The sequence below is a fragment of the Indicator indicator genome, chromosome 8 (genome assembly GCF_027791375.1).
Source record: "Indicator indicator isolate 239-I01 chromosome 8, UM_Iind_1.1, whole genome shotgun sequence".
Taxonomy (NCBI): Eukaryota; Metazoa; Chordata; class Aves; order Piciformes; family Indicatoridae; genus Indicator; species Indicator indicator.
The window spans coordinates 2,411,455-2,433,258 of NC_072017.1; the positions used below are offsets into that span (position 1 = coordinate 2,411,455).

A 21,804-nucleotide genomic window follows, 5' to 3' on the forward strand; every position below is an offset into this window, starting at 1 on the left:
AGGATCAAAAGGAAAAAATAAGGAAAGAGCCTCACCTTCAATCAGTCTCTTCTATAACCCATCCTTCAACTTTCCTAATTAAATACTCCCCAAAGTTTCTCCGTCTATTTTCATTTCTCACTGACCATTCTCAGCTCCCTGCTGTGTCCTTTTGAACTTAATTCCTTAGGATGACACCACTCAGGTAACTGCACTATTTGAACAAATGGCTGTGCAGTTCCATAAATATCAAGTTTCTGTCACCATTCAGTAAATGTCAGCGAATTCACATTTAACAATGAGAAGAGTTCTCAAAGAGCTTTGAGTCTTATGTGATTCACAGACACAGGATGGTGGATAAAAAGCCCCCAGATGCCAGCAAGACCTCTGACTGGAAGAAAGGATAGGGCACAAATGTGATTCTCATCTCATCTTTCTTGGGAAAAGGAAAAGTAGAGTTTCTGCTGCTGCTCTGACCTTGGACATCAGAGAGAATCCAACTTCTGCCACAAAGCCATGGTATGCCATGCCCATAGTTCAAAAGTTTGTAGAATAATTTGTTACCATCTACCTCTCAACAGCACTAGTGGTAGTTGACTTAAGAGAAAACAGCTTCTCTATTCAAACATTTCCAAAGACACAAGATCCAACATTTAGTCTTTAGGTAATTATTTACTAACTGGGACTGTGCTTACTGAGAAAATAAAGTCAATGGATTCTGTTTCTGGCTTGCAGATATATTTAAGAAAAGAGTAGAGTACCAACTTCCGCACATCTAGCCAAACATGCATGGAATAAACTGACTGTCATTCTGCTCTCAAGCATTTGATGATAATACACCCCTCATTCTTCACATCCTATGTAGTGCAGGATATTTACCTGGTGGGGGAATCAGAGGTGGAGCAGAACTGACAGTTGGAGGGGGTGGGAGGAAAGGAGGTGGTGGAAGGTGGGTAGGTGGAGCTCCTGGAGGGAAAAATGGAGGTGGCTTGGTAAAATTGTCTACTTCAGGATTAGATCGTTCTGAAAGAACCTGTAAAATATCAAACTATAGTTACAATTGCTATGTCAAAAGGGCAGAAGAGAGGTTTCCTCTCTTTCCAGTTACTACAACAGGAAAGTATTACTTATGTAGCTGAAGAGCCATATTCAGATGGTTTAAATTCAATCTGCATCCCTGTGCTCAGCATCCCATACTTGCCAAGTAATTTTGAGCATCGAAGAGCAGCCAAGAGGGCTGTAAGATTTGAGGGGCAATATAAATCATCTGAATATGGCCCAAAACACCATCTTAAATTTATGTACAAAGGAAAATATTTTTTAAAAAATCAATATGGACAGCATGAAAACCCCAAAGACTTCAGATTACTTAAACACTGACAGATCATCTGAAAAACACATGGCAGTGTTTTCAACAGAAGCACTACAATCCATTACTCTCTTCCCTGTTTAATCTCAAGTTGGCATGGAAATGCAGGTAGGACACCAAGCAAACTTGATTTTTCTCCACAGAGAAAAGGAGTACTCAATCTTAATGCATTTAGTTGTTTTCTTAAGATAATCCAAGCCCACAGAGATTAAAATCATAAAGCCTAAGCTTACAGTGCATGGTTAAATAACACAATATAATTTTTTTAAGTACTATCAACTCCATTCCTTCATCACTTAGTTTAAAAGGCTGCTTTCTCAATCTGCATACAAAGAGGCTTTTGCTTTCAGCATTAGCACCTGGCAGGAACAGGGGAGAAATGGGCAGTCAAGTTTAAAATATTTATCTTAATCATTTAGCAAACAAAATGATACCCCATGCAGATCTAGCAGAACCAATGCTGTCTCCTGTATTGCAAGTCTGCAGTATCTCTTATTTCCTTTAATTAAGTAGACCGAAACATTTATCTTCAGCAGTAAGCGTTTCACCTCAATGTATTTTAATTAACTACCACAACTGTCTTGCTGAACTTAGAGCTACTTCTGCTCAGCTCATAGACACTGAAATGTTTTCAATGGAAGCTATGGGGAGATCAAAGATGTCTTTTAGGCAAGGATAAGGGGCAAATCTGCAGTATAAAACCTGTATGTTGCTGTTTTCATTAGCTCGCCGGCGTCCTTCCACCCTGCTGATAGTGATGCTCTGTCCAATCACATCTATTGTGCCAGATAATCTCCTGCAACAACACAGGACAAACCACAGTCAACAAGCAGAGCTGGGAAAGGCAAAAACCAAAAGCAAAATACAAGAGAGAGACAAGAAAGCCTTGCAGACTTCTCTCCTTCAGAATGCCCGAAGTTCATTATCCTGTATAAAGCATAAGAGAACATTTTTGAAGAACACTGAATGTGATAAAATTTGCTGAACCATTCAAGTATGTAGAACTAAACAATGCAGCAATAAAGACTCCTGTAAGACAAAAGATGACTCTCCATTCTCCTTCCATTCCCTACAAGGTAATAAACCTACACTGCTGTTAGCAGTAAAAGGGGGGAAAATTAAAGGAATAAAACAAAAATCCACCTCAGTATGAAAAAAAAAATACATTAAACAGAACTACTACAAAGAATGGAAGTAAAATAGTTATAAACTAGTCATAAGAAAAGAGACTTGGGGGTGTTGGTTGATGAGAAGCTCCCCAGGAGCCAGCAGTGCCCTCATGCAGCACAGCAGGCAGCTGTGTGCTGGGCTGCAGCCAGAGCAGTGTGGGCAGCAGGGCAAGAGAGGGGATTCTGCCCCTTGGCTCTGCTCTGCTGAGACCTCACCTCCAATCCTGCCTCCAGTTCTGGTGTCCCCAGCATGAGAAGGACACAGAGCTGCTGGAGTGAGTCCAGAGGAGGCCACAAAGATGATGCAAGGGCTGGAGGATGCTGAGGGAGCTGGGGGTGTTCAGCCTGGAGAAGAGAAGGCTCTGAGAGGACCTTAGAGCTGCCTTCCAATACTGAAGGGATCCTGCAGGAAGGCTGCAGAGGGACTTTTCCTGAGGGTGTCTAGAGACAGGACAAGGGGCAATGGTTTGAAGCTGAGAGTAGGTTTAGAGTGGAGCTGAGGAAGAAGTTCTTCACAGTGAAGGTGGTGAGAATCTGGAACAGGCTGCTTAGGGAGGTTGTGGCTGCCTCTTCCCTGGGGGTGTTGAAGGCCTCTGTTCCAGAGTCCCACCACCCTCATACTAAAGAACTTCTTACTAAGATCCAGTCTAACCTTGCTCTCCCTCAGCTTCCAACCATACACCCTCTTGCCTTGTTTCACAGTGGTATGCCTACTGCCCTTCCCAACAGCTGCAAGAGATTTCATTTTGGTAATGATGGATGAGTTCAGCAATTTGCCATCATATCTTGAACCTGACAAATTCTTTATTTCCAAGACTGCAATAATGATTTCATTAAGTGCTCCACTACAAGAGCTTGAAACTGAACAGAAGAAAGCAGAGTTGAGTTGCAAGTGCAGCAGTGGATAACACCACTGTCAAACACACCCTCCTCAGGAAGGCACCTGAAGTGCCCAGCATTGAACAGCTTAGCAGTTTTGTAAAAAGGGCAAATCTGAAGCCTCAGATCTTGATTCCCATGGGGAAATTTCAAAGACTCCCCCAGCCACCATCTCTCTCAGTAATAAGATTTTAAGCAAGCATTACTAGATTTCTGCCCCAGAGTATACCAAGAAAAGAAAGGGTTTGGTTTGTCCCTTATATGATCAGTGCACCTGGGATACAGATGCATTCCCAATGGACACATCCCAAAATGAAAAAGCAATCCACATGTGTGGGATGCACATGAACCCAGAGCTGAGTTCAGACAAAGTGTAGCTTGAAAGGAACATTCCAGCAACTCAGTGATTCCACTCTAATTAGAGAACAGTTATTTATGAGCTATTTGCACTATGAACATCACCCTCCATGGAGACTGAACTCAGAGAGATATCTCAATCTCACTTGGCAAGCTGAGCTAATTTGGGTGCTACAGAGCAAAGAGAAAGTGGAAGGAAAAAAGAAGAAGAAAGAAAAAAAAAATGACAAACCCAATTACTTTGCAAATTCATAGCTTCAGAAATCACTCCAAGTACTATAAATAAACTGCTTTTTGGACACACATTGCCCCTTTTCAGGACCCAGAAACAATCTAACTGCTGGATGCCACTTAATCAGTAGACTTATAGCCTAGTCTAAGAATTAAAGTAGTAAACTATACTTGAAGGAGGCTACAAGAAGGCTGCAGAGGGCTGTTTCCAAAGGCCTGTGGTGATAGGATGAGGGGCAATGGTTTGAAATGACGAGGAGATTCAGATTAGATATTAGGAACAAGATCTGCACCATGAGGGTGGTGGAACACTGCCATAGGTTGCCCAGAGGGGCAGTTGAGGCCCTATCACTGGAGATATTCAAACTTGGTCTTGACAGGACTCTGAGCAACTTGATCTAGTTGAGGATGCCCCTGCTGACTGCAGGGCAGTTGGACTGGATGACCTTTGGAGGTCCCTTCCAACCCAAGCCATTCTCTGATTCTGTAATTTAAAATAATTGGCTCTATGCCAGAAGACATTTGCAGTAACTCTATGTGAAATTGCTGGAAGCATTTCTCATGTAGCAGTAAAACCTCAGCATTGTAACAACTCAAAATTACAGCATTTACATTGAATTGATACAAAATAACTGATTCTAACCACTAGAACACACACAAGTGAAACAACTGGAAATGTATTATTCTGTTTCTTCTTTATCTACCCAACAGACAACTTAATGACTTCTTAAAGACATATAGGTTTCCAACCTTGGCTAAGGTAAACCTGTTCCTGGAGAAAACAGACTCAGTCCAGCTTAGCCTGAAGGCTAAAAGTGATTAGAATCACTCCTTCACTCATTTATACTTCTTAAAGAAACATAATTTCCTTCATTTTCTACAAAAATCATGAACTTCTAATACATGAAGGTAAGAGCCTAACAAGTGTTTTGGTCTTGAGTTAGTACTGACTGACCTGTTTGTTGGGATTCCTGATTTGAATAAGGCAGGAGGGGATGTGAACTCAGCTTTGGTCGACTGCACTGCCAACTCTTTCTCCAAATTTCCAGTTCTGCCCTGTTGTACCTTCAAAATAACATTTCAGCATTAGTTTAACCCCAGGAGTCTAACAGCCCCAACACTCAACACAGCATACAGACAACAAAGAAAGGGAAGTCCAACTTTAATCAGATTTTTTATAAACTATCACCTTTGCACAGCCAATAAAATTATTTAAGGATATATTACTCAAGTACTGTGTCTAATATATGTAAGAAGCAATGTGCCAGAGACTAACTTATTACAGTTTCAATATTTATTTTCAAAGCATTTAACATGAGCAGACCAAACTGATTTTCTTGTAGAATTTTCTGTTTCAACATGAGCATACCAAACTGGTTTTCTTTGTAGAATTTTCTCTATGAACAAAAGAAGGTCTTAAAATTTTTAAAAGAAGCAAACTTATTAAAAAAATAAAATCAAAATCTTCATGATCCCAATGAGGGAGATATCCAACAAGTCTGCTACCCAACAACAAACCATGAGACAAGAAACAGAGAGGATTCTCAAGTCTGCCCTAGTGACCATGAAATCTAGTTTGAGTCCTAGCAGGAAGTCACTTCATGCTCTGGGTTGTGCAAACTTTAGGAGATTTGTCATTAGTTCTGACTGAATACTTCAGAACCAGCAGTAAGCTTCTGAAGTACTGCAAAATTCCAGAGACACTTTATTAAAGCCAAGCAAAACCCCTGGTGCAGGTACTAATGTTCTGTGATTCAGTGATCATACAGGTTGTGTTCTCACAACTGCTTGTAGGCAAGTGAACTACTCAGCTTTTGCAGAATCATGGAATGGTCTGGGTTGGGAGGGACCTCCAAAGCTCATCCAGTCCAACCCCCTCTGCAGTCAGCAGGGGCATCCTCAACCAGATCAGGCTGCCCAGAGCCCTGTCCAGCCTCACCTTGAATAGTTCCAGGAATGGAGGCCCAGCCACCTCCCTGGGCAACCTCACTTCTAAACATAGGCACTTCTTCCCCAGACCTCAAAAATGCACATAAATAGTTAAGATTTGTTTAAAAATTAATTCAACTTTAGTATCCAGAAATATATATTAAAAAAAAACATCTGAAGAGGTTTTGGGTAAGTATTTCTCTGAAAAATCTCTAAGGGGAAGCTTTGGTTTGGAATATTTATCCTTCTTCCCTCAGGACAACAGTTGAGAAAAGTCAGCTGCAAATTATAACTCCCACTGCCCACCATGAATGGTAACTGAGGAAAGCAAAAAGCCCTGGGCAGCTTCTGACAAAGATAAAACCAAAATGACTGAAATACCCTCCAGAAGCATAAGAGGGGAAACAACAAATACCTGATTTCTGTCACAGGAGTACATAAAGGAAAGCAACAAACAGTTCCAAGTCAGTTTAACAACAGATCAAGCACAAAAATTACTAAATATTTAAAAAAACCACCAACAAACTAACCAACCAAAAGAACAACAAACTCCCCAAACCAAAACAAACAAAAAAACCTACCCCAAAAACCCCAACACCCAACCCAAAAAAACAAAATCAAAAAAGCAACCAAAAAAAGCCCCAAAATAAATAACACTTGTATTTTAATTTCAACTTTAGGATTAAACAGAAGAGGAAAGGAACCTAAAAAAAGAACCTAAAAAACCTGTTCAAGCCTTAAAATGAATCCTGGCATACCAATTTTTCTTTCTGCTACAAGGAAAATCAGCATTTCTGAACAGAATATTATACAGAACTTGATTTCTTGCAATCTAATCCCAGAATGACAAAAATATGAAAGGTTGATTTTCACATCTCAGGGTTGCCAAGAATAAGTTTTACAAAACACAGTAAGAGCTATGAGGCCACAGGAAAAAATAACCAAGCCATAATCTAGAAAATCTTCCTCAGCACATCTGCACAAATTCTTTTATCTGCGTAACCAAATGCTCTGCAACTAAAAAACAAACCATCACATAAAGAAGTATTAGTTTCCCTGGGAACTCTGTTAGTTCACCAGGCCACTAACTCACATGCTTGCAGACGGGTGATGAGCAAAGCAACGCTTTTTAAACCAGCATTTTGTGTCATGGGCAGAAGGTCACTGATGTAAGAGGAGAATTTGAAATTATGGCTAATGTTCACTTCACTTGGTCTTCTGTCAGCTCTGTGGTGGCATGGGAAGCAATACTTGATAAAAAAAAATGAGAGCAACCAACAAAAAGTTTACTAAAATTCACCTTAAAAAGATGGTATCTGCCATCGAGAATCTCTGCACTTGGTCTTACTTCCATAGCTTTGTCTTCAGCCTAAGTTAAATAACACATTGCCCATTAAGATACCACACAACTCTGAGGTGATGGGCCACAATCTGAATCATGGTACAGATGCAATCTAGCTGTAGCTAGTCTGGCACACTATCCACACAAACTGCCACACTCTAGGCTCAGGGTGGGGACTGAGGTGCAAGCTAACACACACACTGAGCTGGGCAGAACAAGCTTAAGGCACACAAGCAGCTTTACAGGGGTGGGAAAATAAAAAGGCATCTGGAATGTAACAAAGTTGCACTAATTACCGTGATTTTATTGGTGGCTGAGGTAACTGGGAGAATTTCAAGCCCCATTCGTATTCTTTTTTGTTTTTCACAGTAAGCTTTCCAGGTATCTTCATTGAACCCATAGTTAAAATAATCAGAAAGATCAGCCCCTTCAAACAGAAAAGCAGAGGGGTTAGGACATGACAAAGTAAATCTTCACTGAACAGCTCTAACATCACAACAGATCAGGTCTCAATCTAAAAACTTACTAATGAAGCATACAATACAGTCTAACATCACGAAACATACAGCATTCATGGCTAAGACTATAAAAACATTCAAATTTAGTTGGAGTATCTTGCCTGGCATCCTGTCTGAGGGATCAAGAGTAGATAATTACACAGAACTACAGGACATTATAATCCCTGTATCTTTGCAGTAAGGTAAGTGCAAGATCTACAGGTTCCTTCAGCTTCCTGTTGCTTGCTCTTCATTTGACTCATTTCATTTTGATGCCCAGTTTCACTTGATGCCACAAAGAATTTTTATTGACCAGACAAAGCTCAAATACACAGAATATAGTTTCAATATCTAAGAGGTCAAACACCAGAATATGACCAAAGTTTTTTTTTTTCCATTTTGTAGACCCTATTTGCATTGCCAAAGCAATCCACAAACACTAGGAAAAAACTACAGAGAGCATCAAGATGTACAGCCACTGAAATAAGCCACCTAATGCTGGTATTACTAAGTCACTTGAATGAACCACACAATAAACACAGGAGACTTATGAAAACTTCATGTGGTACCAGCTTCTTCAAAGCCTATGGACATCTTATCCAGGAACACAAAGAACCACCAGCAGCTATGTTTCACCATTCTTTATGGACAAACCTGCTAGAACTATTTCCTGTTCTGCTTTCTCTTCCGTCCTATGGCAGAGACTGGTGGAAATCATCTCAGGACATACATGTGTTTAAGAAAACCACAAAGTACATGTCCTACAGTCTTTTACTGACATGTGTGTGGGATGTATTCTAAGAACCAAGGCACAACCCACATGCTCTGTGGCACAGCACAAAGGCAACTTATCTGCTTTTCCCAGATGATATTGTACAGCATCTTCTAGCTAGAGGGTAGATAAGATCTATATATAGTGAAGAGGAAATAATAAATAACCTACTGAATATCTACATAGCAGTTAATGTAAAGCAGAGAATTACCTGGCTTTCTCCAAGGTTTGTCTTCAAAAGAATCTAAATCTACTTCCAGAAGTGGCACACCATTAATACTCCCTGGTGCATCTAGATCCAACCCTTTCACCTTTGCACCTGTGACAAAAAATTAGAAAAGTCAGAGCCTTCTGATTCTACCAAATAGCTGGAACATATTTACAATAGGGGAAAAAAATCAGATTTAAATTTATCAACCTGGAAGTGAAAATTATTTCCTTTTTGAAGGTTAGGCTGAGGCAGCTGGGGGTATTCAGCCTGGAGAACACTCTACAGGGACCCTAGAGCTGCCTTTCAATACCTGACAGGGTCCTACAGGAAGGCTGCAGAGGAACTTTTTCATCAGGATGTCCAGAGATAGGACAAGGGGGGAATGGTTTGGAGCTGAGGGAGAATAAGTTTAGACTGGAGCTGAGGAAGAAGTTCCTCAGTAGGAGGGTGGTGAGACTCCGGAATAGGCTGCCCAGGGAGGCTGTGGCTGCCTCCTGCCTGGGGGTGTTGAAGGCCAGGCTGGATGAGGCCTTCAGCAGCTGAGTCTTGTTGAGAGGTGCCCCTGCCCATGGTGCAGAGGTTGGAGTAGATGATCTCTGAGGCCCCTTCCAACTTAAGCCATTCTATGACATTCTTTCTTGCCTTTTCACTAATATTGCTGTGTAAATTTTCTTACCAGAAGATGCAAAAGCTCGTCCTCCTGTCTTTATATTGAGATTCACAGGTGCTGCTCCATAACTAAAAAAAACAAACCACCAAACCCAAAAAATTGAATTAGAGAAAAATCTAAACTCAGAAGAAAATACAAAACAAGTGTTAGCTAGATCCAGAAACAAACTGGACCCAGGCTCAATCATCATCCTGAATCTCTAGCTTTCCAAGCTGGTAACACTGTAAGAGTAGAGTTCAGCCTAGGAGGAAGAGAGTGTACCTTTCTATGCCCAGAAGCAACTTCTCCAACTAATAAACAGTTGTGAAGCAAGTCCCAGTCACTCTTCCTGAGTTGAAAGGATAAAGACCTTGATAGAAACAAGAATGGACATAACCAGAAGAAGAGACAAAGGAAAAATGAAGTTCATTTAGGGATACAGATGACACTTGGAGACTAAAGTAAAAACAAAATTAAAACCAAACCAAAACAAAAAGAAAGGGTTTAGACAGATCTTCTTTTTCAAAATTACTCCATTTAATCTGTACAGAAGTGGAAAACAGAAGCATTTCTCTACAATGACTCAAAGGTTGTCTGTTTCAATGTACTTCCAGCAATCATCTGTTCTCCTGACCTACAAAAACGTAACATTTCACTTTCTAAAACACTTGAGAACTTTCTTCATAAAAATGAACTTTAGAACTCTAGATACTGATTTACCTCCTTTAGGAATGACAGTATTGTTCATCTGAATCATTAAGAGCTAGCTTTCACAACCATTTGCATGCAGTGTAGCTCATGCTTACAGGTAGTATCAACCCATAATGAGATTTGTTTATAATTAGAAGGCAGTCTACAGTTTGCAGCACCACTTCCACCCTCTTTGAGTTTTCATTCATGTGCTGGGACAGCACAAAATTGACCCAAAAAATACATTCATAGAACGGTATGGGTTGGAAGGGACCTTCAAGACCATCTAGTTCCAACATCCTGCCATTGGCAGGGACCCCTTCCACCAGATGAGGTTGTTCAAGGTCCCATCCAACCTGGCCTTGAACACCTCAGGGAGGGGACATCCACAACCTCCCTGGGCAACCTGTTCCTGGGTCTCACCAAGGTCATCATCCCAGGAGACTCCTGAGTGCCTCTGACCCTCAGATCAAGGCTTAAGAAAAGCTTTGGTTCCGGTACATTATAAAATAACACTCCTAGAATTCTAGAACCCAGTGTGGTGGGGGCTGGAAGGGACCTGTGAAGATCATCCAGTCCAATTTCTCTGATAAAGGACCAGAGATCCCAGGAGGTTCCATTTAACTTTCTGATCTGCCATGCTGTATTTGTGCATGACTTTGTCAAACAAATCTGATGTTGTAACAGCAGTTGATTGCTACAAGAAAAAAAACATTTAATCCTATAAAAGGAGCACATGAAAAATCATTTAATCCTATAAAAGGAGCTTGTTATACTCAAGTTAAAAGGAAAAGCAATGAGCAGTTTGGTTTAGATTACCACCCTTCAATGAACTTTCTGTCCCATTTGCCCAGAAAGAAAAGGGTTTCCAGAAAACAACCATTTCTTCATAAAACTTTCTACTCTAATTAGATTTAGGATCATTGCTTTGTTTTCTGTATTCATGGGAAGAGTACCAGCAAATCCACTGAGAATATAAAGCTAGTTTTGCTTTAGACTTAATAAACTTGAGGTCACTGCCTCCACCATAAGCATACTGCAAGTTATTGAAAGCAGACAAGTAAAGAAGTGTTCTTTTTGTATTACATTGATTTGCACAGTTAGCATAGGGTACAAAATACTGACAGTTTAAAAATATTATATTTCCTCAAAAATGAGTGCTTCAGCTGCAACCTAAAGCTAAGAACACAGCAGTATACATGAGTCAGACCTACCTGCAGACCTGTCATAATTCTTGTAAGAAATGACACCCTAGCAATTCTGGTTTTAATAAGCATTGGGATTGCCAAGAGAAACAAGCAAAACACTTTCCTCAGAAAATGTCCATGTCATGAAAAGTAGTATTTCATTACTTTGGATAGCATTAAAATTGTTTAGAGCTTTCACTGAAAAACAAGCCCTTTATCCAGAGAAGAAGGAATATGTGGCAATAACAGTGGCAAAAAAAAATTTGTGTAAAGCACAAATGCCCAACCCATGATCTTGAGAAATTATCTCCAGAGACTGGCAGCTCCACTCTGAAGTACATTAAAATCTTATTTGAGAACTGCAATAGGAATTGAAACTACAGAGGCTAATTAGAGCTGTATCCACTCCAAACAGGAACAAGGACAAATATTTCTAATGTTCTGTGCTCACCACCCTACCACATGCAACGAAAACTTACCATCACCGAAACAATGCTGAAAATGCTGTGTAGCAGCCATTTCATGATAAAACCCAACTCCCTACTTTACAAAACTAATACACTGATTTCTCAACATTTGAAAACAAAATTTAACTCATGCAAGAGCTCTCCAAGACATTTCATTTCTCCTTTTTGTCTACAAGTTAGTATAGTTCTAAAAAAACACTATTAAAGAGCTGGAAAAAAAAATCCTAAGTTGAGACTAAGTTTGCATAAAAATTGACACTGACAAGCATTAAAGAGCCTGAACAGGCAATTAAATATGATGTTCAAAGTTCCCCCAGTTAATGTGTTACAATAACTTACCTGTACTGTGGAGCTCCTGTTTTAATATCCCCTATGGTGACTTGAACATCATCTTCATCATCATCGCTGTCACTATCACTCTCATCGTCAGCCTCTGCCGCCTTCTACGAAAGAAAAGGTCAAAGCAGTCACTCACCTCTGCAGTGGACAAAACTACCCAGGCTAAAACTCTTCAAAAGAAAATTCTCTTTTTCCTGCACTTCAGAACTGAGTAGCATTAACAGTATATTTAGGAAGCTCACCTGCTGAAACGCTACAAGTCTCTGAAACCTCTGGATGCAAATAAGGAAGTATTTTTAATACTAAGTTCTGTTTCTGAAACAAGACACTTCCTAAATAAGCATATGTCTGAGAAAAGAGAGCTGTCTTGAAGCATCTTCTTTAACCCCCCCCAAAAGCCCTGGAAGTACTACTCATTTTTTTCCTGCTATATTAAAAAGTGGAGTGCAGGTGGGAATTGAATTTCCTAATTTAGTAATTTCTACAGAGTTTCTACAGAGAGTGTCAAACACCTTTCAGAAAATAAAAATCAAAGGCACACATTACACACGAATTCATTAATTCAGCCAAATTAATAATCCCCCATAAATCAAAACAAAAAGACATTCAGACGTACTGTTTTCACAACGCCATTTTCTGCTGCTTCTTCTTCAATTCCAGGTGGAGGTGGAGCACTTAAAACAAAAACAAAGAGGAAAAGATGAAACTAGGTATTTATGCACACTATTATTTCACACATATCAGCTAATGAGGGAAAAAAAAAACCTTTGCTACATTACTCCAGAGAAGAGACAGAGCTCCAGCTATCTTCTACATTAAAATTACTAGATCAATGTGAGTTTATATTAGCAGGATAAAATTTCACTACTATAAAAACTGTGTGTTGGTAGAGTAGTTGGAAGGAATAAGGCACTAGATCTAAATCCTTATTTGAACAACAGATAAAAGGTGAACAACAGCTTTTTTTTCTTCCCCGCAAACAGACATATTTCAAAGAAATAATGGGGAAAAAGGACATTTAAATACCTATAGGTGATGTTGCACTGAATCAAAACTCCCACATGTGCATTGGAAAGTTTCCTTCCAGCATATGGAACAGCTACAATTAAATTAATTCAAACATGTAGACTGAAGATGTTTTAAAACCACTGGTGCATTTAAAATGACCATGCAAATGAGCTATATGACTCCTACTGCTCTTTCTTCCACAGCAATATTTTCATTTCTACAGTCCCATTAACTGTCAGGATGTTATACCACGAACAGCAAGAGTAAGCAGGGAGCCATTTCCCAACAATATTCTTTCAGTGAAAAAGGTATTTCTGAAATGTAGTGAGCAACTGCCAGTTTTTCTTGAACAGAATGATTTTGATCCTATCTTCTTGTTGGCAAAACACACCCACTCATGAGTGCTGAACCAAAAGCCAACACAGCCCCAGAATTCAAGCTTGACTGTTTCACTTCATCACACATTAACATGACAGACTAGCTCCAGAAGTCAAATAAAAGCTCACAATTTTTATATATATATATATATATATACACACATATATATCTAGGAAGAATGACTAATGTTGGATACCAGAGAACAAAGCTTCTAACAGGTAACTCTTAACACACTTCCAGAATTTTAAATACAACTCCCAAGATGCATAAGCTACCATTTGCTATGCTTCGCAGTCTATAACTATGTACCTGAGGCAGCCAATTGCCAAGCTAGACACTACTGACCAGACACTGGAGTAAAACATCTTTTCTAATCACAGGATCACAGGGTGTTAGGGGTTGGAAAGGACCTCCGAAGATCATTAAGTCCAACCCCCCTGCCAGAGCAGGACCATAGAATCTAGCACAGGTAGTACAGGAATGCATCCAGATGGGGCTTGAAAGGCTCCGGAAAAGGAGACTCCACCACCCTCTGGGGAGCCTGTTCAGTGCTCTCACCTCATGTTGAGGTGGAACCTCCTGTGTTGTAGTTCATATCCACTGCCCCTTGTCCTACCACAGGGTGCAACTGAGCAGAGCCTGTCCCCTCCCTCTTGACCCCCAGCCCTCAGATATTTATAAACATTGATTAGATCTCCTCGCAGTCTTCTCGTCTCCAGAGTGAACAGCCCCAGGGCTATCAGCCTCATCAGGCAGTGCTCCAGTCCCTTCAACATCCTGGTAGCCCTCCGTTGGGCTCTCTCCAGCAGATCTCTGTCCCTCCTGAACTGGAGAGCCCAAAACTGGATGCAATATTCCATGTGTGGCCTCACTAGGGCAGAGTAGAGAGGGGGAGGAGAACCTCCCTCGATCTGCTGGACACACTCTTCTTAATCTGCCATGCAAATAATTTTCTTCGACAACAGTAATACTGAGGAAAGGTCTCAGGTCAAGGAAAGTAACTGAATACAAGGAATCAACTGATATGGAATAGCTTGCAAATAAAGAATAAATTAAAAAGTAGAATTCTTTGTCCTGGAAAAGGGATGATTCAAGATGAATGCAACAGAGGTTTAGGAAACTGTTAAGTGGCATGGAAAAGGTGACAGGAAAAAAACCCTGATTCTTAAACTACAAGAAATAATGGGAATTAAATAATTGCATCTAGTGGCTGCTTCAAAATGATATTGCATGTAGTCAAGTAGGGGACACAGTCTCAAGTTGTGCCAGGGGAGGTATAGGCTGGATATTAGGAGGAAGTTCTTCACAGAGAGAGTGATTGCCCACTGGAATGGGCTGCCCAGGGAGGTGGTGGGGTCGCTGTCCCTGGAGACGTTCATGAGAAGATTGGTTGAGGCACTTATTGCCATGGTCTAGCTGATTGGATAGGGCTGGGTGATTAGTTGGACTGGATGATCTTGGAGGTCTCTTCCAACCTGGGTGATTCTATGATTCTAAGTGGTGGAGGTCATTACTGCTGTGTCACACTGTGCATGTCAACAGTTGTCACCACTTCAAAGAAGCAACTGAGCAAGCCAAGTAAGTTCACCAAGAGTAACAAAATTCAAGAGTTCTCATGGAAAAAAAAAAATCTGTTGCACTGACTTCCCCTTTATTTGTTTAATTTATCTTGACAGCCAACAATTTGCCTAGCTTTAAGAGTTGTGAGACTTCTTTCTTCCAGTAGGAAAGACGGATTCCCATTTTCAGTCTTTGCTATCAGCCTCCAACAACTCAGCTAGACTTTCTCACACAGCTGCTTATAACTCAAGCAGGCTGTCCCAAATACCGCTTCTTCTAAATGTATTCCAAATACTCTCTTTTTATAATAAAAAGAACCCCAAAACTCTAAACAGATGTGTTATGTCACTTGCACATCCAACTACCTAATAGCCTTCCACTGCCTCCCTGTAGTCCTTTGTAAACATTCTGGGAAACAGACTGTCCTTTAATTTCTAAATTATCTAGGACAAATGAAGTCTTGATCCATTACTAAGAGTGCAAAGAACAATGGTTAGAGAAATAACAGACCTGTTGGCATTTTGTTAGGGGCTGCTGTTAGCCTCACAGTTAAAACTTAGAATTTGACTTCAGTACTCAAGTGTCCCAATTTCAGAGGTAAAACCATTTCAGAGGCAAGCCAAGTCATTCTAGGAGACCAAACATTATTTCAAAGAGATATGGAAAGATACCAGAGTGTGTTTGGGCACTATGATGTCTCAAGCAGCTGGGAAGAATGTAATGGATAAAAGTTCTGTGCAGCCATGCTACAAGACTTTCAGGTGTCAAGATACTCACCTAGCTTTTTCTTCTTCTGGTTTCTCTGCTTCATTTTCATCTACCACAAGAGAAAAAAAAAAAAACAACACAGCAATTAACAATAAACCCCCCCGAATACCAACTGTGACGGATATCTTGTCATGAGTATTAACAGGCAATCCTTCAGTTTATGACTGAGATGTTTTCATAACATGTCAGTTGTGTAATCAGTTGAGCAGGCTCCCCAGCCCTCACAGTGCTCTATACTGACAGGCCCACCGTAGGGGCAGGGTTGGGTTTACAGGTTTCATTACGATTTGAACGTAAAGAAAGTTCCTAAAGTTGCAAATAAAGTTTATACAGAGAAGGTTAAGGATGCTTCAGTACTTTAACGCTGTAAGCCCAGGCAGGGGGGTACAGGGGAGAGGATCGACCGCCCCAGGGGTACGTGTGAGGCAAGCACACCATGTGGGCCTCCCGCTGCGGAGGCCCAGCACGCCTCGGCCTGCGCGGCAAAGGGGACGGGAGATCGTCAGCGCCTGAGAGCCCAGCCGCAGGGTAGGGGGACAGCGACCACCGTGCGCCGCGGAGGGGGCCGCGTACAGGACCCGGACGGCGCCGCTGGAGGGCTGGCCAGGAGGAGGGGACTGAGCAGCAGCAGGGGTGGCGGGCCGGAGGGTCCCTTTTAAACGGCCGCCTGCCAGCCCGGCTTGGCGGGTTGTGATCGGCCTTGGGCCGGTCTGGCGAGGCGGCGCACGCCGCGGCCTACCCACCCCACATACATCCCCACCCCCTCCCGCCGCGGCGGGGCACGGCGGCAGGGCGGGCGGGGGAGGTGGGCTGGGAACGGGGGTCTGGGAAGGTGCGTACCGCCATAGAGCCACTCCTCCTCCTCGTCCCCGGCGGCCCCGCCGAGGTCTGCCGACAACCGCTCCACCTCGCCGGTAGACATGGCCGCCTCCCGCGGGACGCGAGGGCCCAGGCCCGGCGGCGCCGGCGCCTCCCGCCACTGGGCACCACTACTGCGACGTCCCGGGCCTCCGCCGGCACCTCAGGCCGCGATCGAGCGGCAACCGGGGGGGTTGCGAGAGCCCACCCGGCCCAACGGCACCGCTCGCGGAGGAACGGCCGCCGCCTGCTCAGCGCTTCCCCTCCCCCGCCGAGTGAGTGACACGCACAGGAAGCGGGCCCGGCCCGGCCCCGCGGCGCCCTGGGCACGGGCATGCGGGGGGCGGCCCGGCGGCGCCCGGCCGCTCAGACAGCTTCCTCCCTGCTGCCGGCTGACGGACGCGGCCCGGCGCAGCCAGGCGCCCTCTGGTCGCCGAGGGGCCCTACCGGGCCGGGGACTATGAGTGAGGAGAAGCCACGGGGCCTCCTGGCCGGCCGCTGTAGGAGCGAGCCGGACCGAAGGGTGAGAGGCAGAGCGGCTGTGCGGCCAGGCCGTGCCCGGGACCGCTTGCACTGTCGGTCTCCCCTCTTGCGTACTGCCAGTCGCCGGCACTCACCTCCGCTGTGCCTTCCCCACTCTTCCGAGGTGCGGCGTGCCGGCCAGAGCCGCCTTTCGTTCCTCTCGCCGCTATTTGTCTCCGCCGCTCTCGGAGGTCCTTGTGCTTTTCTGCATCCCCAAACGCCCGTCCGCCCCCTCAGCGCGGATCACCGGCAGCGTGGCGATCTCTTCTAGGACATCCTCGCCCATCTCTAGAAGCAGGACTTGGCCAAACACACGTACAGTCCAGTGCTGTGCTTCTGCTGGTAGCTGATGGCAGCTGCCGGGGGGGAGCGTAACCGCTGGATAAACACACTGCTGCTTCTACTAGTGCTGCCCTAGCTCTCTGCCCGGGGACTCTCCCAGCTGGAGCCAGTATTTAAGGCTTAGCAACTCTTTATAGTTTTGGGGTTCCCCCCCCCAGTTTTATTTTTAGCGCCAGTAAGCGTTTAACATCCAAAGCGTGCTGTAAATGTTCCATAATGTAACCATGCATTTAACGAAGAAATTATTGTTTTAAAAGTGGCAGGAAGTAGCAAGCCGTTTTTATTGATGATTTTCTCACTTTACATCTGAGAATGCTGCATTAACAACTGCAAGATTCGTTAGGAAAGTTACATACCAACAATTGTCAAAATAGGTTTGGACCAGTTGTGTGTACAAACGGAGTCTCCAGCATCTTAGGAGGTTTGTGTAAACTAAACAAGGGACTCCTTTTGCACATCAGGACAGCTCGTGAAAGATTGGACCAGAGGGCTTGACTGTATTACAAACACATCACACCTCTGGGTGGGTGGGGAAAGCTATTATTTGAACAGCCTGCATAGAGAGCCTTATTTTAAAGTTTAGAGCATGACACTTCACTCGAGTTTACATGATCAATCTTCCTTCATAAAAAGCATTTTTATCTTTTTATTTTTTTTTCTCCCTGAAATTAAATGTTTGGGTGTCATGTACAGATCATGAATTGTGTGGTGTGACTGGGTAGGTTTTCATTATGCAATTCTTTTTTTTTTTTTAATACATGTAGTAGGGAAGTCAACAAAGGTGATTTTTCACCCATAACATTTCTAGGCACTTGTTTCTCATGAAATAAATGTGTATTGTAGTACCTCTAAGTGTGCATCAGCGTCTTCATTTTCATTCTTGCTTTCTTTACTTGGCCACTTAGCACATTTCTGGCCAATATTAAAGGACAGGGTAGACCTCTTAGTAATTTCCTTTGATTGTAGGCACATGGAAGAAGAAAGGAAATATGAAAAATGCCACAAAGAGAGATCAGGAGCAGGTGTAGAACATAAGATCTCTTAAAACACACCAACAGAGATCCTCAAAGCGTTTTTCCTCCTAGAAACCTTTAAATAAACATCACATTGAACTGGTGGTGACATAAAAATCCACCTTGAACAGCTTGAATGTTGGAAGCTGACCCAAGAAGGCCAAGTCATGAACATAGTTGCCAACTTTCCACCATTCCCAGGGAGAGCTTCACCCACCTCTGGTTGGACAGAGAAGGAGATCTGAACCTCTTTGTTTCATAGGTAGAGTGCTGGCCTAGATGGCATTTTAACTGCTGCTCTCAAAACTTCCACCAGTGCCAGCCTCTCGAAGGGACCTTGCAGTTTCTCCTTACTGCAGTGCAGAGGGAGACCAGCAGTTTGGGCTGAAAAAAAGGCTGCCCTCGAGGCCCTGAGTAGTTAAAAGGCTGAGAACAGAAGAGAACCTCTTTATAAGCTGCATAAACACCTTATACTCAGAAACTCACAAAAAGGTAACAAGTTTACAAGAACCCTTTCAGTTCTCTTCCAATGCAGTACTTGCAAACTTGCACATGGGGTAAAAGAAGCTATAAACTACTTATAAAATTTTGGTTTGCAATTTAACCACCATACTTTGAACTGATTCACCCACTTTTGTCTTCTGTCTAGTGATTCCTTATTTATTTATTTATTTATTTTCAGCATTGGCATCTGCAGAACTAGTTGAAATCTATATATATTTGTTTTCCGCTGTTTTGACAAGAGGTCAAAAAAACCCTAAGCTTTGAAAAATGGCAACTGAAGAGTTAGACAAGTCATATCTAGATTTTGGCCATGGTACTCAAGCATAAAGCAGAAGCTCAGAGATGCATAATCCTCAAGATAATTCAGTCTAAGAGGTTAATTTTAATTGTGTATAAACCCAGAGGCCCAGTGGTTAACCATGCCCAGTCCTCTCTTGGGCATTCATTTTTATAATCCAAATAGTCCAGAGGCTATTAATTTACATATTTTTCTAGCATCATATGTACCCTAAGGTTAACAGAACAGATTGGGGTTGGAATAGCATAAAAACAGAAGTCTGAGTTTGGAAAAGGTAAGAATGCAGCAGGGTAGGAATGGGCATGGGGCAGACTGGAAGGAGAGGATTTAATTCCATTGTATTTAATTCCACATTATATCCCATTATGTCAGAAAAGGTGTCCTCCTCATTCTGTATTGAGGCTGCCCAAGTTAAATTCTATGCAGAACAGATTTGCAAATGAGCCATCCATACTCTTGAGGAGAAAAACTGTAGGTGCATATTATGGCTTTTTTCCCCTTAACTATATCTGAAACAGATTTTGAGATCAAGAATTTTTAAAAGAAGTAGAATTTTCATGGTTCCAACTACATTTCATAAAAGCTGTATTTATTAAAAGAAATTATTTCTTGTTGCTAACTTATCAAACACTAATTTATTAATTCTAACACCAGAAACAGAGGATTATAGAACAGGGATGGAAGTTTTGCCTTTCCAGTGCTGTACACTTTAATACGTACCAAAATGCTTTGGTATAATAAAGATACCGGTGCAGCACGAAAGTGGTAATGACATAGAGTGGCACTGAATTGTTTTAACATTTACGAGGAGCAAGACCAAGGAAGCCTTTTCAGGACAATGCCAGGCGGAACTGAACTGTCAGTGCTCAGACGTCCCTCCTGCTGCAAGACCAGGGCTACAGGCTGGAGCAGAGTTTCTAGTACAGTCTGTAGGTGAATGAAACACTTCAGTAGTGGTCAGATTTTGGCATTGCCATCAAGAAGAGCCCCTACCCTCTCCTCTCCTCTCCCAGCGCTGTGTCCCAGCCGCTGCTCCCTCGCTATACTGGCCGTAGGACGGGAGAACTGCCCGAAGCTCCGGAGAGCCAAGCCTCTACACTGGGTGCAAGGAACGCTGCCAGGACAGCCTTTCAGCAGTCACCCGGGTTGCAGCGAGGGCACCACAACACAGCCCCCCCGAGGCCGGAGAAAAGCCCTCACCGGCTCCGTTAACGACACCTGAGCTCCCACAACCCCTTCAGACGCCTCCCTCCCCACAGACGCCTTCATCACGGCAGCGGCTGGGCGGCAGCGCTCGCTGTGCTCCGCCTCCCCGCCGGCGGGCAGCCAATCCGCGTCCTCAATGTCATCCCGCGGCGCCAGCGGCGCGCGCGGGCATGTGCGCGCTGTTGTGGCTGTCAGCGCTGCTGCAACCATGGCGGTGCCGGTGCTGGAGTTGCGCCGGGTGTGCCAGCAGGTCTGGGAGCCTGTGCTCGCTAGGGCGAATCGGTCTGTCGTCTTCCTGGACGCGGCGTGCGCCGAGGCGCTGCACTGGGGAGGCGGCGGGGCGGGCGAGCTGCTGGCGGCGGGGGCGCTGGCCGTCAGGGCTCTGCCCGCTGAGACGGGAGGAACAGCGGCGTCAGGCCGCATCGTCTTCGTGGTGAGCGGGCCGCTGCGGGGAGGCACAGCCGCCGCTGTCCGCGGAGTATTGGACCGGGGCGCCGTTCGGCACTGCGTCCTGGTGTGCGGCGGCGAGGCGGAGGACGGCGAGCAGGCCGAGATGGAGGAGACCCTGCGGCGGTGGATGGGCGAAGGTAGCCGCGCCGAGGTGGTGCTGCGGGGCCCACCGCTCCTGGCGCCCGTCTCGGCCGAGCTCTGCTTGCTGCCTGGCCTGGCGACGTTTCTTCCGCCTCTGCCCGGCTCCGGCGGGCCCGGCCCCGTGGAGGCCGGGCTGGGCGCCCTGCCCGCCGAGTTGCGGGCGGCGATGCGGACCCTGGTGGGCGACCTCGACGCTCTGTTCACCGCCCTGGGCCTGCGAGAGGAATGCTTCGCCGTGGGGACTCTCAGCAGGGTCGTCGCCGCTGAGCTGGCAAGCTACGCCCCGGCCAGGAACAGGAGGAGAATGGGCACCAATAAAGCCTCCATCGTCTTCGTGGACAGGACGTTGGACCTCGCTGGTAAGAAACCCACTGCTGGCGGCGATTGTCATCCCTGCGGGCCCCCAGCCGCGCTGTCGGGAGGTTTTCAGATAGTTGTAGGAGTCTTGGTGGCTTGGGAGCATGTGTAACACCATGGCCATGGCGGCTGCACGCATATCGTTGCTCCCCGCTGCGTCATGGGAACCAAGAGTGAAGCAGGAGGCTGTGCTGGAAACACCAGGGTTTGTTTCTGGCACTGCCACTTTGCTACAAACAGGAGACCTTAGCTGTGTGTGTGTCTCATCCCAAGGTGTGATGGAAACAGGCTGCCCAGACCTTACGAATTGCTGTGAAGCATTTCTCAATGGG

The 21,804-nt window shown here is 44.2% G+C and overlaps 2 protein-coding genes across 5 annotated transcripts in view; one reads left to right on the plus strand and one right to left on the minus strand.

Moving 5' to 3' along the window:
* FIP1L1 (factor interacting with PAPOLA and CPSF1) overlaps window positions 1-16,703 on the minus strand; it is a 31,073-nt gene extending 14,370 nt beyond the window's left edge. For 2 of the 4 annotated variants that reach the window (XM_054382844.1, XM_054382843.1), the window contains exons 1-11: window positions 16,622-16,703; window positions 15,791-15,830; window positions 12,684-12,741; window positions 12,068-12,171; window positions 9,412-9,473; window positions 8,736-8,843; window positions 7,552-7,682; window positions 7,214-7,282; window positions 4,940-5,049; window positions 2,051-2,144; window positions 859-1,012 (exon numbers count right to left, since the gene is read on the minus strand). In XM_054382844.1, the coding sequence (XP_054238819.1) occupies window positions 859-1,012; window positions 2,051-2,144; window positions 4,940-5,049; window positions 7,214-7,282; window positions 7,552-7,682; window positions 8,736-8,843; window positions 9,412-9,473; window positions 12,068-12,171; window positions 12,684-12,741; window positions 15,791-15,830; window positions 16,622-16,703 (1,012 nt within the window). The remainder of the gene's footprint in view (window positions 1-858; window positions 1,013-2,050; window positions 2,145-4,939; window positions 5,050-7,213; window positions 7,283-7,551; window positions 7,683-8,735; window positions 8,844-9,411; window positions 9,474-12,067; window positions 12,172-12,683; window positions 12,742-15,790; window positions 15,831-16,621) is intronic. The other 2 variants (XM_054382848.1, XM_054382845.1) reach the window with 1 other exon arrangement.
* A 4,029-nt stretch (window positions 16,704-20,732) lies between these two features.
* SCFD2 (sec1 family domain containing 2) overlaps window positions 20,733-21,804 on the plus strand; it is a 196,212-nt gene continuing 195,140 nt past the window's right edge. Inside the window, exon 1 of the mRNA XM_054383201.1 lies at window positions 20,733-21,474. Within this exon, the coding sequence (XP_054239176.1) occupies window positions 20,733-21,474 (742 nt within the window). The remainder of the gene's footprint in view (window positions 21,475-21,804) is intronic.